General features: G+C 39.4%; 3 protein-coding genes across 3 annotated transcripts; all 3 read left to right on the forward strand.

The window, feature by feature from the left end:
* Nucleotides 1-76: 76 nt before the first annotated feature.
* On the forward strand, nt 77-13,603 carry CBG17418 (the record flags this gene model as incomplete). The annotated part of the gene is made up of 11 exons (XM_045239177.1): nt 77-212; nt 384-477; nt 1,628-1,856; nt 2,643-2,878; nt 2,924-3,062; nt 3,577-3,756; nt 3,803-4,307; nt 4,721-9,072; nt 9,694-12,162; nt 12,316-12,369; nt 13,541-13,603. 11 exons carry the CDS (start codon nt 77-79, stop codon nt 13,601-13,603), a joined length of 8,457 nt encoding a protein of 2,818 aa, XP_045096200.1.
* Nucleotides 13,604-14,286: 683 nt separating this feature from the next.
* CBG27536 lies at nt 14,287-15,104 on the forward strand (the record flags this gene model as incomplete). Its single annotated transcript, XM_045239178.1, has 3 exons — nt 14,287-14,379; nt 14,429-14,509; nt 14,763-15,104. The coding sequence occupies 3 exons, from the start codon at nt 14,287-14,289 to the stop codon at nt 15,102-15,104; spliced, it is 516 nt and encodes a 171-aa protein (XP_045099986.1).
* Nucleotides 15,105-15,141: 37 nt separating this feature from the next.
* On the forward strand, nt 15,142-17,059 carry CBG17420 (the record flags this gene model as incomplete). The annotated part of the gene is made up of 4 exons (XM_045239179.1): nt 15,142-15,215; nt 16,200-16,308; nt 16,359-16,487; nt 16,673-17,059. 4 exons carry the CDS (start codon nt 15,142-15,144, stop codon nt 17,057-17,059), a joined length of 699 nt encoding a protein of 232 aa, XP_045096201.1.
* Nucleotides 17,060-17,289: the final 230 nt, after the last annotated feature.

Below are 17,289 nucleotides of genomic sequence, written 5' to 3' on the forward strand. Positions count from 1 at the left end.
ATTTCCTTCTTGTTGCTCAAATGTTATGCCGTATGATTCTGATACTTGGAATTTCAGAGCTCAACAACTAACAACAATGGCACGAAGAAGAAATAAAAAAGGAACTCGTCGCGTCTCTCGTCCAGCTGAATCGGGGGATCAGCTGGTCGACATCAGAAACGTACCATCCACAAGCACGGCTCCTACAAGTGGAAATACGGAAACTAAAAGAGGTAAGTACTAAAACTGAGAATACCCAGCGAAATATTTGATGTTGTACTTTAGAACTAGCATTTTAGGATTCTAGAATTCTCTTTAAATACCAGTAAATTACATTCTAGTCAAAAGATCAGCATAAAGCAGAGAGTTATAATTATGTCGAAATTTATATTTGCTTCTTTTAGGAAATGGAAGAAGGAGAGCTCGAAATGCGGAGAGACAAAAAGATGAAGAAGAGGTGACAGGTGAGTCTCGAGAAATTCCACAAATTTCCTCCCCGCCCACCCGGGACGAAAATTTGAAAGTTGTTAGGAAAATAAATTGTTAGGAAAGAATAGGTTGTTAGGAAAAAATAGGAAAACAGTAAACAAAATTTTCATGTTAATTGGTTAAAAATGAAAAAAATATCGAAATTTTGATAGCGAGGAGAATAGATAAATCAAAACATGAAACCTTTTTCTGAAATATACATTCCTTGAAAACCAATTATTGTTTCAAAAATTTTACGCTTTTTGGAATTTGGGTTTTTCAAAAACTGAAACAAAACATATGAATTAAACAACCCGGAAAACAGAAAAAAAAGCTTCAAAAAAGTTCCGAAATATCAAAAATTTTCAAAACTTTCAAAATTCCGAAAAATTCAAAAATTTGGAAAATTTTGAAATTCAGATAGAAAAATTCAGTTAAAAACTCAGAAAATTGAAACTCAACAATTGTGAAAATTCACAAATGAAAAAATTTGGAAATTCAAAAATTCAAAAAAAATTCCAGAAGTTTCCAAAATGCAAAAACTCAAGTTTCAAATTTTTTCAAAACCAAATTCTTAGCTAGAATATCCAAAAATTTCAAAACTTTCCAGAAATCCAGTTTTTAGAAATTTCTCGAAAAAAAACTCAGAAAATACCTCGAAAACTTCAAAAATTTCACAATTTTTCAAATTTCAAAAACTAAAAATCGTGATTTTTCAAAAACAAATTTTAGCTCAAAAACTCAAAACATTTAAAAAAAATCCGAAAAATCCGAAAAATTCCTAAACTTTCGAAATTCCGAAATTCGAAAATTTAGAAAATTTGAAAATCAAAAATATCTATGAAAATTTCAAAATATTCAAAATTCAAAATCGAAATTTTTCAAAAAATCGTTGCTAGAATACCCCAAAAATTCTGAAATTCAGTCTTAAAACAAATTCTAACACAAGCTCGAAAAATTGAGAAATTCAAAAAATTCGAAAATTCCCAATGAATCCGAAAATTCCAAAAATCGAAAAATTCTAAAGTTACAGAAATTAAAAAATTCGGAAAAATCCAAATTTTACGTCAATTCTGAAAATTCCGAAATATCCAAAAATTCCAAAAAAACGCAGACCGATTTTCAAAATTTTAAAATGCAAAGTGGTTACTAGTTGAATGTAATTCAGAACAATTTTCAGTATTGGCAAATATGGTGAGCAACACCATTTTACTTCATTCGAGAAGTACCAAGAAGTGTTGGGAAAGGTACTCGATACCAAGCGTCATAAAAAAATTTGGAGAAATTGGAAGGATTCGTTCCCCAATTTCAGTCGGAGTCAGAAAAGACGGATCCTCAGACCACGCCAAGAGCCAAAGGTTTCAAGCCTCGCCTTGAGTGCGAAAAACCTTCGGCCGATGCCAAATTTGGTGAGCTTTAAAAATTTTTCAATATTTTTCAATACAAATGTCAAACACTTATGGTCAAATGGAGCTTTTATGTACAAAAAAATTGCGAATTTGACCTACCGTATTTTCTCTGATAGAAGCCCACCCAAACCGTCAATTTCGAACTCAATTATCTCGATTTCTGAGAAAAATATCAAAAAGTTGTCAACTAGTAAAATAATAACGATGCTATGATGAGTAAGTTATCAATCAATGAATTACTAATATATTTTACAGAAATCAAGATCAATGAGCTCAAAGTTGACTTGGGCTTCTAACAGAGAAAAGAAGTAAAGCTTTTGAAAATTACTTTGTGTAAAAAATCGAAATTCTTTTTGGTTTCTAGAAACATAACATTTCACTGAAACACCAGGTGCGTTGAACACGAATAGAAAACGATGTAGTAGAGAAACTTGGAAACAGATTTTAGTAGTACGAAGCCTTAAAACTGGAGATTAGTAGAGCACGTATTTTGGGGGGTAACTATTACGCTGACAGCAAAGGAGTGCACTTTTATAGATTCTAGAGATCAGCTGGTGTTTGTTGTTGTATTTTGGAACAAAATTATTTTTTTTGTAAATTTTTATGACTAGAGTGTTAGGAGTTTTACCTCCAAACAGTTTGAAATCAAATTATAATCTCTTAAAAAATTAGAGAAAAGTTTTCGAATTGTGTTTCAAACCCATCAGAGCCAAAAATTTCATGTCAGATATTCATAATCATTTTCATCGAAATCGCTACTTGAAAATAATTCATGTATATTTTCAGCCAGAATCTTGGCCACTCAAATTGACAAAAAGTTGGGCTGTTGTATCCAGCCTTGATGGATATGAGAAAACAAAATTCCGAGATTTCGTGCAATGTTTAATGGCCAAAAATCATTATGGAAACGTTGTTCATGATCTTTGCATCCAGGCCATCAAGTTCAGCACGCCGGAGCGCGTAGCTCGCATTCCGTTCGAAATGAACGATTTAAATCCAAAATCGGCCAAGTTCTTCTATCGGTGGGTTTAAGCTTGAAACAACAAAAAAAAACTTTTTTTTTCCAGTTTCCTATCGAACCAGCCGATAGGTAATGAGAAAAGAGGAGGCAGAAGACGGAGAAAAGAGGAAAAGGTCGAGACCCCGGAACTTGAGCCAGAGGACAAATTGGAAGTCCTTCATTTCTTGTCAAGGATCATCTATACGGTACGTTTTATTAGACTCAGAAAAGACGGATCCAAATGTTCACTGGGGACCGCTATCCCAAATGAACGTTTAAAAAAGTTCTGCAATGTCAGCCCAATTCAACATCTAAATCATTTGAGAACAAGAATTGTCATCCAATTGATATATTCTTATGCTCATCGGACTTGAATTCACGTCTCCTGAAAATTGAAACTTTCCACATTTTGAAAAAAACAATTTGAAAAAAGTGTTGGGCATTCACTGCTAAAATTGTCGGAGATGTTTCTTTGAGAAACTAAATGAACTCATTTTTTCAAACATTCGCCATTTCCAATTTTCAATATTTCTTTTTTCGCAATAGAATTAGAACAGCTAGCTAGAACAGTTAACACATAATATGAATCCTCAATACCATTTCTCAACTTTTGCTGAACTTAAATAACTGAATGTTTTTTTAAAAATCTGACTCACCTTGAATAAGAATTGATACATAGTTTGATTTGACTCGAAATTCTTGAATTTGGTTATTTTTCAGGAGTGTTCGGAGGAAGAAGCCACTCGGTTCCGAAAAGCCTGGCGCCCAGTGGATGTTGGACCCCAAACGCAGTATTGGGCAGTGGATGGAAAAAACGGCCTCACGAAGCTTGTTGAGTTGTTGGGCAGGGTCACATTCAAGCCCGTCGCGCCCAAACAAACCGTCTTCCATACCAAAAACGTGAGTTGCAATTTATCAAAACATTTTCTTATTTATTTTACTCCAGTATCTTTATCTCCGTCCCTTAATTATTGGGTGTGAGCAGATTCTGCTTCCGTGTCCCCAAACACCGTTAGACGCGACAACAGACGAAGACGGGACCGCAGGCGAATGCAGCAATTGTGGAAAGGATAGGACCACGTTGGAACGATTGTATTTTGGCATAACGGCCAAGTCGCAATGCTTCGGATGCATCACTGGTCTGGAAGAGGAGGCAGAAGACGATTTCTTTTATAAAATTAAAAGAATATACAATTACAATCAAAGTAAGGGCATTTTTGAGTTTGAAATAACAAAAACAAATTGGTTTTCAGAAGACGAACATCCGGTCGAGGAAGATGAGGAGCAAGTCGAGGAAGATGAGGAGCAAGACGAGGAAGATGAGGAGCAAGTCGAGGAAGATGAGGAGCAAGACGAGGAAGATGAGGAGCACGTCGAGGACAATCAGGAAGAAGTACACCACAGACGGATCAAAATGGAACCACGTTCACCTGAACCTGAGTCGGAAACGGGTATGCGATTTTTTCGAAATTCAAAGCAATAGTGTAGTCACCAGGACTATTTCTCACAAAACGACAATTTCCTAGTCATCTCAAAAAAAATTTTGAGAAAAATTGAAAATTGTTGGCTGACCATTTAAGCTGAATCAAATTTAAGATTTTTCTTTTGAAAATTCAATCAAAAATAAAACGTTGTGCTACGGTATCATGCTGGCCCTCCGAAAACTTTTTTAAACATCAACTTATTAAAAAGTCAATTTTCAAAAAATGATATTTCAAAAAATTTCACTGTTAGAGGAACAATTTTAGAAATAAAAAATTGAGCACGTTTACTAAATGAAAAAAAAAATCATGAATAATAATTTTCAGTGAAAACAAAAAACTTCGTTTTTTATTAATTTATTTCATTTTGTGATATTTTTCAGGTCCATCCACCAGCCAGCAGGCAGAGGAAGTTGCGGATGATGACTTCATGAATGATCAATTTGAAGCTATGGACACACTCGCCGAAGATACACTCAATAAACAGGATATCTTCAATCCAATCGTGCGTCGTCCTCCTTCTCTCCAAAATGATGATCCCTCCGGTACTCCGTCGGAAGAACCAGAAAACGGTGAAGAGGATGAAATGGGAGATGATGTTCCGGACTACTACTATGACGCTCCGGTATCTCCGATTATGTTCACTTCAGAAGCGGATGAAAAAGAAGGAGCAAATGAAGAAGCTTCAAAATTGTCAGAAACTGAAGATACAGCAAAAGAAACGAAGACTCGAGATTCTGCAGTAGAAGCGAATGAAAAAGAGGAGGCCAAAGAACAAGATGTAGAAGTGTCACAGACTCCAGAAGCTGCATCAGAAAGTGATGAAAATGAAGAGAACGAAGGACGCGCTGAGGAGGTGCCATGGACTCCAAAACCTACAGAAGACGTTTTCGATGAAAGCGAGGATGCCGCTGAAGACCAACCTGACGTTGCAATGGGATCGAGCCAATCTCCAGCTCCGTCTCCTTCTTGTATCTCTCCAACAATCCATGAAGAAGAAGGAAATGATTACAGCTCTCCTGAAAGAGTTGCTGAAAAGAATGGTGATGTGCAACACACTCCAGAAGATTCTACTCCAAATGTGACGTATTCTGATTTTCTTTCTCAGTCCTCAACCAGGGAAAGTTCTTCAAGATCACTTCTTCATAGAATTTCCATTGAAGATGAAAAAGACGACGAAGACGACATGCAAGAAGAAGGAGAAAAAGAAAAATATGCCTATGATTTCACAAATTCTGTGAAGGACCTCAACAATGAAGATGATCTTCAAGACTGGACTTCGTCAGACAAGAATCACATCGGTTCATTCAAAAATCACGAAGATGTAGATGATGATTCGAATCTCAGAGAACTATCACAGACTCCAGATAAGCTTGCCACTCCCAACAATAATGAAAATGCTGGAGAGAATGGAATCGTTTCTGATGATGAAGATGAGATTTATGGAAAAGCTGGAGATGTCCAAGAAGAGCAGCAAGAGTATGAGCAAGAAGTCCCCATGTCTACTACAGAATTTCCATTTTCATCTAACTTAGCCCCAAAAGCAGTCATTCAAGAAAAAATGGAGCCAGAAGTAGTTACCGAGGATGCAGATTCTCATGAAAAAGTAGCTGATCTTGATGAAAACAATGGTGATGAAGGAGATGAAGAAGAAGAAGAAGAAGAGGAGGAGGAGGAGGAGGAGAATGGACAGGACTCCCCAGCGGCCACTCCAAAATCTTCTCGTTCTTCGAACTTGGCGCCAGAAGAAATACTTCAACAAGACGTGGACTCAACAGAATTCAAGGATTCAGATACTAATGAAACAGTTGATGATGATGAAGAAGAAATTGATAGAGAAGAAATTGCCGAAGACTCTCCCATGCCAGATTCAGAATCTTCTTCTACTTCAAACGCGGCCCCAGAAGACACCACCCAGAAAGGTGTGGAGCCAGATGACGTTACCGAGGATTCGGAAGATGGTCAGATAGTTGCTGATGAAGAGGAGGACGAAATTTCTCGAAAAGATATTTGCAGAGAAAAAGAAGAAAAAGAAGACGATGAAGACTTCTTCATGTCAAATCCAGAACCTTCCGTTTCTTCAAACTTGGTTCAAGAAGCAATCATTCAAGAAGACGTGAAGCTAGAAGCAGTTACCGAGAACGATGAAGATGTTACCAAAGATGCTGAGGAGGATGAAGAATTCGCTTTAGGAGAATATGTTCAAGAAGAACAAAAAAATGGGTACGTCGTCTCTTTCCCAGTTCTAGAATCTTCTTTTTATTTAAGCTCGACACCAGGAGCTACCACTCAAAAAGATGTGAAGCTAGAAGCGGTTACCGAGAATTCGGGAGATGATCAGAGAGCTGTTGATGAAGGAATTTCTGAAGAAGAGGAAGTAAACAAAAAAGAGGACAGTCAAGACTCCCCCATGCCATCTTCAGAGCCTTTGTATTCTTCAATCCCAGCACGAAAAGCTACAAATCAAAAAGATTTTGAGCCAAAACCATCAACCAACGATGATTATGGAGAATTTGTTGATCATGATGAACACAATAGTGAAGGAGAAGAAGAAGAAGACAAGGAGGAGGAGAATTGGCAAGACTCCCCAGCGCCCACTCCAAAATGTTTTGTTTCTTCAACCTCTACACAGCAAGCAACTATTCAAGAAGATTTAGAGTCGCAACTGGTGACCGAAGATGCCGATACTCAAGGAAAAGTTTCTGATCATGATGAAGACAGTGGTGATGAAGGAGATAAAGAAGAAAAAGAAGAAGAGGAGGAGAATGGGCAGGACTCTACAGCGGCCACTCCAAAGTCTTCAATTGACGAAAAAATTGCTCGAGAACAATCTGCCGGAGGTGAAGAAAAAGAAGAGGATGAGCAGAACGTCTCCATGTCTACTCCAGAATCTCCATTTTCATCAAACTTGGCCCGAGAAGAAATCATTCAAGAATACGTGAAGCCGGCTGAATCGATCGAGGATTTAGATATTCATGAAAAAGTTGCTGATGAAAATGAAAAAGAAGCTGAATATCAATCTGCTGAAGAAGAAGACGAAAAAGAGAACAATCAAGACTTCCATAGATCCGTTCCAGAACCTTTTGGTTCTTCAAGCTTGGCACCAGAAACAGAGATTCAAAATGAGCAAGCCCCTAATCCAAATGCAATTTCTAATTTTGAAGAAACTGAGGAAGCCGAATCTTCAGTTTCAACTTTGGCGGATGTAAACGACACAGCTAGATTTGAAAAAAAAGAAGACGCTGAAGCTCCAACTGAAATCGAGGAACTTGAAGTGCTTTCTTCCAGAGAAGCTAATGAAGGTTCAATGATGCACCAAGATGTTGCCAATCCTGAATCCGAACCACAGAGTACACTTGCAAACGATGCCCCAGCTGAGAATTATCATGAAGATCATTCGATCAGTGATTTGACAGATGAAGACGAGCTCAATGATGTAGAAGAAGAAGAAGATCCAATTATTCCCCAGAACACTGCCTCCTACACCCAGAATAGCTTTGAAAATTCTTTGGAACAACATCGATTTTCTGTTCCACATTCCAAAATGGAGGAAATTGAAAAACGGGAAGATTGCAAAGAAACTTCGACGTCCTTCTGGGATCAAGTCTGCCCAACTTCTGAAAAACCAGCCGGAAATGAGAGTGAAAAAGGTGAGGCTTCGAATCCAAATAATGCTTCAAAAAGTGATTCAGAAGTTGGATCACAGCAACATGGTGGCGACGAAGGTTGCCAACCCGAAGAAAAGAATAATTCGGAATACGTGGTTCTAGAAAGTGGAACTGCTGAAACATCCAATGGTGAGAGATCAACACATCATGCTCTTGAATCACAAGAAGCACTTCTGAAATCGCCAACTATGGAGAAGAGAGATGAGAAGCATGGATCAGGTCCTTCCTCTCTTCCAAGCTTTACTAATTCGTCCATCTCTTCGGTGGAAGAATATTTTCCTGATTTACCTGGATACGGAAAAGAAGAAAAGGCAGTAGATTCTTTCGAACACTCGTCGACTTCCAACGAACCAATTGTCCACAGAATGATTAGCAATGATGCAGAAGTTGCTTCTTCTGAACATCAAGAAGATTTGGAGGCAAGAAAGCGAAAAGCGGATCTAGATGTCGTTGAGGAAGATGTCGTCGAGAAGAGAGTGCGGTTGGAGGAAGAAGCTCTGGTTGCTCGAGAAAGCTCTGAAGATTCTGGATCTTCGGTAGACGGTCGTGAGCCGCCATTGAAAGAAGATTCCCCTGAACTTCTCGATTCTCCACTTCCTCAACCAGAAAATCGAGAACGACCACGACAAGAAGCTCCGCAAATTTCACAATCTGACCAAGAAGTGGCATCAACTGAACCTGATGAGGATAAAATTCTTGACTTCCTGGATATTTGGTGTGAACGCTTGGATAAGGAAGAAATGGAGCAGGACCAGGAAAAACAGATGAACCATCAGGAACCGCAGCAGAAAGAAGACCAACCGGAGCAAAATAATCTGCTGGAGCACCCGGAACTACAGATGCAGGAAGACCAGCCGGAGCAGCCGATGCAGCAGGGTCGCCAGGATCTGAAGGTGCAGGAAGACCTGTCGGTTCGGCAGCAACCGCAAGTACAGGAAGACCAACTGAACCAGCAAGGCCTGCAGGTGCAGGATCATCAGCCCCAGAGGAGAATTGAGCAGGAGACAGACAAAGAGCTGTTAAGATTGTTAAATTACAGCATTGAAGAATCGGAAAAGGTTAGTTCAGTTTTTGATCAGATAGGTTACAGTTAGTCAGACGACAATTTAGTCAGAAGACAATTCAGTCAGAATAAAATGTTTTATTAGTTGTCTTTTAAAAAAAGATATTATACTTCAATTTCCGGACACAGTATTTTGTACAAAAATACATTACGTACTGTATTTCTCAAAAATGTCTCAGGATGATATCAAACTCCTTAGGTGAGGTAGTGTCTAAAAAAGAAGTGCAAAAATCAAGAAAACCTTGAAAGTCGTTTTTTAAACGAGTTGAAATGAGAGTACTTCGGGGTTGAGTTTCAGTAGAAATTGGTTCTGGTTCTGAATAATAAAGTATCAGCCTCTAACTGAATGCCACCCTAGACCTGAGAAAATCGTTTTGAAAATTGCTGTTTTGCACTGAAAACGCGACTGTTGGCACTGAAACTGATATCTCGGTTGAAATTGGCTAGCATATCTACTCTTAGGATTTTATTTAAAAATCTGGATTTACAAGTTCTTAAGGTTCCCATGTCAGACAAATCGAAAAATTTAGAACTACTTTTTTAGGAATTCCAACTTTCGTCATTGGTATTGATTGTTATTAATTTTCGGAAAATTAGTACAAAAGTCAACACTATCATTTTTCAGATTATGAGAAAAAGGAAATCCGAAGCTGCTGAGAATGGTTCCCCACCCAAGCAGCAATCTCTTGATTCCAGGCGTGGAAGTGCTTTTGATGGCAACCAGAACCCTCAAGGACCTCCTTTATGGGACTATTTCTGCGACCAAACTTCGTCAACAGAACACCAATGCACTTCTTCTTCCCTTCCTCCAGGAAACATCTCGGATTTGTTTCAGAGTCGCAATGTGTCATCAATGCCATCAACCTCAAATCCAAGCAGCTCGTCTGGTACACCAAGTCATCGTGGATCTCAAGAAGGGATGCTTTCTGTAGAACAGTTCCAGCAAGAAACAGAAAATTCTCAGAAACATGCGCAAGCAAATGCAAACGCTCCACATCAGCAACGAGAGCGGCAGGAATATGTTCAATTCTGGAACAACTACGAACAGCAACGTCAGGAACGGGATCGGCAGTTACAAGAAGGAGTTCGAGAAGCTCCAATTCGTGACAATCAGCCGAGAGACCAGGATGCAATGAGGAATGCGGAGCCGCAACAGCAACAGCAGCACCGATGCCCTCAACGACAGCAGCAACAGCAACAACAGCAACTGCTCCAACACCAGGAACAACATCTGCAGCCATCTGGTGAAGCACGAGAAGCTCCAAATCTCGCTAATCTGTCGAATCCGCCTCAGAACCAACTGCAGCAACTGCACCATCAAATACAGCATCTGCCGTTACCGCAGCATTTGCATCAACAGCGACATCAGCAACATCAACTGGTTCAACACCAAAATCGTCAGCAGCTCCATCAGCCACCAGTAGAAGCTCTAAGTCGCGCTAACCAGTCAAATCCGTCTCAGAACCAACAGCATCATCAGGATAACAATATGCAAATGCAGCAACGCCAGGAGCAACTGCAGCAACGCCAGGAGCAACTGCAGCAACGCCAATACCAGCATCTGCCAACACCTGGAGGAGCTCGAGACGCTTCAAATCGCGCCAACCAGCCGATTGCGGCTCAGCAGAATGAACCAGTACCACGGATGGCGGCAAGAGAGCAGGATGCGCGCAGGCTACAACAGTGGCAGCAGCAGGCGCATCAGCACCGACAACTGCATTACCAGGATCTACCTCAGCATCATCATCAGTTCTTTCAACAACAGCAGCTTCAACCACAACAGCAACAACGTATGCAGCCACCAGCAGCCGCCGCCGTAGCTCCAAATGGTGATAACCAGCCAAATCCGGCTCAGCAGAAGGAACCACTGAATATGCAGCGTTGGCCACATCCACAGGTTCAACAGCATCATCATCAGCTTCAACAGCAGCAACAGCTGCAACAGCAGCAAATGCAGCATCAACAACAACAGCTTCATCAGCAGCAACAGCAGCAACATCTGCAACAGCAGCAACAACTGCAACAACGCATGCAGCCACCAGCAGCAAACGAAGCTCGAAATGGTAATAACCAGCCAATTCCGAATAACCCCTTAGATGCGATGCAGCGGTGGCAGCAGCATCAGCTCCAACAACAGCAGCAACAACAACAGCAGCCGCAACAACAGCAGCATCCACAGCAACTGCAGCATCAAAATCAACAGATTCCACAGCACCACCACCAACAACAGCAGCGTCAAGGAGGAGTCGTCGAAGCTCCCATCCACCAGCCTAACCCCTTCCAACAGAATCTAGCAGGAGGTATAATGCCAAAAGGCACAATGAATACTGAACAGGAAAGACAGCAGCTCCAGAATCAGAAACAACAACTTCAACAGCCAACAGGAGGAGTTGTCCGAGCCCCAGCCTTACAACCGAATCCCTTCCAACAGGAGCATGTTATGCCAGCAGGAGCAAGGAATGTAGAGCAGCAACGCCAATGGGAACAACATCAGTTCCAACAGCAGCAGCAACAACATCAGCACCGTCCAGGAGAAGTTTTCCGAGCCCCAGTTCAACAGCCGAATCCCATCCAACAAGACCATTTGATGCCAGCCGGAGCTAGGAGGGTAGAGCAGGAGCGGCAGTTGCAACAACAACAGCTACCACAACAGCAACAACAACAGTATTTCCAGTGGCAGCAACAACAACAACTGCATCAGCAACATCAGCATCGCCAACAACAGCTTCAACAACAGCAGCAACAACATCATCGTCCACAGCCACCGAGAAGAGATTCGGCAGATGCTCCGAGACGTAACGACCAAACAGGAGCAATGATGCAACCTGGAGCTCAAAATGCCCAGCAGCAGCAGCATAACGTCCAGAATTCTCAACATTATTTTGGACATCAAGGATTCATGAACCATGGGCAACAGTTCTACCAAGGGCAAATGGATCCCATGCAGATGCAGTGGTTCGAGCAGCAGAATTTTGCAGCTGTAAGATATTTTTATTACGATATTCAGCAAATTTTCGGATTTCAGGTCCAACGAGGCGTTGCTCCTCCGTTCCACCAAGGAACCCAACAGGTGTTCAACCGCGGTCAGGATCAGGTATGTTGAATTATTGAATATAACTATCTTACTAACTTACCAACTAGTTCGATATATTTTTGATGGAAAAGCTGGGCGTTATTGAATTTTTAGAATTTGTAGTAGTAGAATAACCGAGATTTGATTTCTCTCAGAAGCATACTATTCTTTCAGAGGATGGCCCATATGAATATGCCCAATCCGATGATGAACAATGGATATCCGGAGGTAGGTTAAAATTTTACGTTGTTTGAAATAATATCCTAAGAAGATATCGTTTTTTTTTTGAACAATAGGTGATAGCTTCTTTAAAATTTGTGAATGTGTGTTTTCGAACATGAAAAAGTTCTCGGCCCATGCTCCCAGGGGTATTGAAATAGAGGCATCAGGGGAGGTGTTTTCAGACAATCTTTGAGAATTTCTTGAAAAATTGGTTTCTCAGCACAACTTCGGCCCGTTCTTAATAAAAATCGGAACATGAGCTCTAAAAGTGTTTTCAGTAATGAATTTAGACAAGAAACAGTCATTATTGAACCTCTCAAATTAGTTCACCGTGACTTTTTAAACGAAAAACTCGTTCTTAAATCACCTGACAAATTCCAATTTTTTCGAAATTCCAAAAATCCGAAATTAAAAAGTATTGCATTCGCCTAAATTTCAAATTCTCAAAAATCCAAATAAGAATTATTGGGGATTTCAAAATTCTCAAAATTCGAATATTCTCAAGATCACAAAATTCCCAGAAAAAAGTATTTTTGCAAACATCCAAAATTTCCAAAATTTCAAAATTCCCGATAGAACAATTGAAAAAATCAAAATTTCACAAAAAATGAAATTTAAGTTTTCCTAAAGTGTCAAAATTCAATTAAGAAACATTGTATTTGTCGATCTCACGATATTCTCGAAACTCAAAACTTTAATTTTCCAAACTTCGAAATTCCAAGACAAACTTGACTCTATCGAATTTCAAATATTTTCGACATCCAATTTTTTTTCGAATTTCTAATTGTAATGAGATTTTCCGAAATTCCAATATTTCCAACGCTACGAAGTCATTCCAACAAATGTAAAAATCTTGAAAGTTCCAATATTTTCAAAATTACTGAATACCAAGAAAATTGGAAAAGTTCAAAACTCCAACATTTTCAAATTATCGAAATTTAAAGATGAATATTGAATTTGCCAAAAATTCAAGATACCCAATGTTCCAAGAAAAATTTAATTTTTTAAATTCCATGACTAATTAATTTTTTCGAAGCTGCAAAAATCCTGAAGTTACGAGGTTCCACACTTCCAAATATGCGAAATATAAAAAAAAAGGAGTGGTTCCTCCGGTCTCCAACAGTCCAAAAATCTGTGTTTTTTTCTAAATGACAAAAATATACCACTATTTTTACAGATGGGTTTTAACCCTATGATGATGCAGATGCCTCCGAATCAGCAGCGCCCACCTCAGATGTAGAAGTTGCTCTTCGTTCAAATCTTGCACCAACGTTAATGCTTCCTAACATCTTTGACAGCTCTTGCACCACTTGCTCCATATCCTCCAATTTCTCAATATTCCATTTCCTCCAATTCCTCCATATTCAAATTTTTTTCCATTTTTCAAACTCCCTCCTCAAGGTCTTCGTAACATTTCAAAATTTTTAATCTCCGCTGAACTTCTTTTTTCAATGTTATATTCGGTTTGGGTTTTGGGTTTCCTTCTTTAATAGTCAAAAATTCGTCTCTTTTCACCCCCCCCCCCCCGGTTTCTGTCATATTTTCTCGTTTTTCGGTTCAATTTATATGCTTATATAATATTTTTCACAGCTCTCTAATTTTCAATTATTTTTCTAACCACCAGTATAACCCACCACCTCGTATTTATCTGGTTTTTTGGTTTCCAGGGTTTTTAGCATATTTTTTCGATACTCAATTATGGTTCCCCCGTTTTAATGTTGATCATCATTTTTTGTCCCCCGCAAAATTTTATTATCTCCCTTCCCTCCCATATTTCAATTTGTTTAATAGAAATTGATTTCTTTGAATGAGTATATAAACTAAATTTAATTTTAAGGAACAGTTTAGGTTCAACATTTATACGCTAACAACGCTATGATATTTGTTCATGTTGTGCTTGTCTTAATTGCCAATCGTTCAGGCATGGACCAGCGACCCAATCATCAAGCCCGGGACAAGCGGTTTCTTGCCGGTGTGCAAATGGGAGTTGGTGCTTTGGACGATATGGCTGACATCGTGAGTTTTTTCCCGAGATAGCCTTTTTGAGCTTCAGAAAATGTTCCAGATCGAAGTTCATGAACTTGAAGGGCTGCAGCGCGAACATGACGATGTTGCTCAAATGGCGGAAAATTTGGGTCAGGAAATGGTGAGCTTTTCAAACTTTTAACTTTTGGAATTGAGCTCAGAATGGGAATTCATTTGATTTTTTGTAACGCTTGAACTTTACCACAACAGTTCATTCCTAAAACAATAACTTTTGAAGTTCTCAAAACTTTATATGCAATTTTAGCTCTAGGCCAGCAAAGCAGGGATGTTCGGAACGGAGTTCCGAAAGCTCCAAATTCCATTATTCGGAATATTCGAAAATTTTAAAATCCTAATAGTTATAGGATATGTAGACAATATCGAAACTATCAATCAATTCAGAACGAAGACGCTCGTATTCGCGAATTGTGGGAGGAAATGAGGGTGTTGGAGGGGCAACAACGGAACTTGGAGCAGGCTCTCCAAAAGATTTGAGACGGTTTCGAGGAAGCTCAGCGTGTTTTCCAGGAGGATCGTCACTGGTTTCAACAAATACGACGCAAATTGGAAGCCCTGCGCCGCAACACGGCTCTTGCTCGCAATCGTCGAGATCCACAGCTGCAGATGGTCGAAGCTCAACGTCGTCAGCGGCGTCTTCAGAACCCAAATCAGCGCCGACAGGCTGGACAGGTAAGCCAAAAACATTTTATTGTTGATAATTCATTGATTGAATTTCAGAATCTTGTCATCCCAATGAAAATCGAGATTGGAAGAAAGGCTGGAAACGCGGATGCCGACAACGCCGACGATGGCAACGTCATTCGCCCGTAAACCACAAGTCTTGATTGTTGAAACTATTTGTCGACTTTCTCTTTCTGGATACATATCCTCCACATTCGACACTCCCAAATTTGGAACCTACTCCATTTTTCTTTGTGATTCATGACCCAAATTTTACAATTGATTGTTTTCAAACTTTTCAGACTTTGTAGATCATTTTTTCATTTCATTTTTGTTTGAACTTCTGAATTGCAGGTTTTTTTTAATAGCCACAGTTTTGTAAGTTGTTAGTCTGATTTCACGAATCATTCTCTGTTTTATGGATTTTATTTTTAATCTCATTCTTGTTTCGTTGTGCAGAAGTTTATAGCGAATTTCTCTTCGATACTCAAAGCACACCATTTTGAAAAATCTCAATTTTCTAGCTTCGAAAGCTCCTACAGTAGTCCATGACTCTTTTTAGTACTCTAATGATACTCCTGCCTTAGAAACTATTGTCATACCACAATTATTATTTCTAGGCATATCGAATCATTTTACTGTGTAGAATTTACGCGCTTTATTCTAATTTTCTTGTCCGGGCTAACTTCTGTCTTACTTGTGCTCACTTTTTTGTTCATTTTTTCACTTGTCTTCATTTTCAACGGCATACTTTTAGAAATTTCAATGACTGAAATGTCACTAAAAAGCAGTTACTGGTTTTTCATTGTTTCGTTCAACTAACAAGTAAGTGTTCCCAACTTCAATCAAAAATTTCGAAATATGCTTAATCAAAAACTCATTGGCCAGACCATGTCTCCATTATTGTTCTCACCAAACAAGTGATTTTGTTGTATTCCTATTTTTTCAATTATTCGCTCTTGAAAAACAAATACATGATACTTTTAGGAGGACTTTGCCCTCTTCAACTATTTTTTTTTAATTCTCACGCGTTCACCACGCTATGATATTTATTAATGTTGTGTTTGTCCCGATTTCCTCCCACTTAAGCATCCCGATACTTCAAGTATTATTAATTTGTTAAATTCCAGAGACACCATCGTCAAAAGCATTGAAGATTGGCTCGTTCATCAAGCCATGGACGAGTTTGGTCTTCCTGAAGAACAAATCAATAACTTATATGCAGTCGCTGCAGGCTTGGTCAGTTTTTTTCCTAAAGACATATCTTGAGCTTCAAAATGTTATTTCAGCTTGAAGACGGCCAACATCCCCGTTTGATGCAGGAACTTGACAATCTCGATCAACAACCTGTGAATCCCGTATTTGGTGAAAACCAAGAGAACAATGATCCGAATTGGGAACAGAGAGTTGCGCTTCAGGTAAACTTTTTGAATGGAAAATTCAACTTAAGCATCGAATTGATTTTACGGCATTTGATCTCTACCAGGACAGTTCTATTTCCAACGCTAAACTTGATAGGCTCTAAAAAATAGCCAATTTTAGCAATTTTGGTCAGAAAAGTTGAAGTATATCTTGACAATGGTGAAACTATTAATCAATTCAGGAACCAGGCGCGGCTATGCGCCAATTGGCAGATGAAGTAAGGGAGTTGGAGGAGCGTGGCCGTATGCTGCGGGAGGAAAATCACAGCCTGGTCGAGGAACTTCGCAGAGTTAATGAGGAACGTCAGGCAATGAATGAGGCTTTTCGAGCCATCGAGCTTAATCGTATAAATGAAGAACGTCAGGCCATGGATGAGGCTCTTCGAGCTATCGAGCTAAACCGTATTCTACATGAGGAACATCGCAATCTGGCGGAGGCACTTCGCCGAATGGAAGATGTTGCAAGTGTGCGAGAACATCAACATGAGGTAGAGGAGGATACTGTGCAAGAGATTCCACATGGAGAGGCCAATCGTGTGCCGCAGGATGATCATCAGAGGACTTTCTAGGCTTCATTACCGTATTTCTTCCTTTAGAAACACACTCAAGCTGTCAACGTTGAGCTGAATTATCTCTATCCGTGTGAACAATGTCGACAAATTGTCAACATCATCAGAATTTTATTAGTTGACGAATTATCGATACCTTTCACAGGAATGGAGATAATGGAGAAAATTAGGAAAGGTGTAATTTTCAATAACTAACTTTCTTTCAAACGCTTTTCCACCTGTATTTTTTG

This window comes from Caenorhabditis briggsae, assembly GCF_000004555.2.
Source record: "Caenorhabditis briggsae complete genome, chrX, whole genome shotgun sequence".
Taxonomy (NCBI): Eukaryota; Metazoa; Nematoda; class Chromadorea; order Rhabditida; family Rhabditidae; genus Caenorhabditis; species Caenorhabditis briggsae.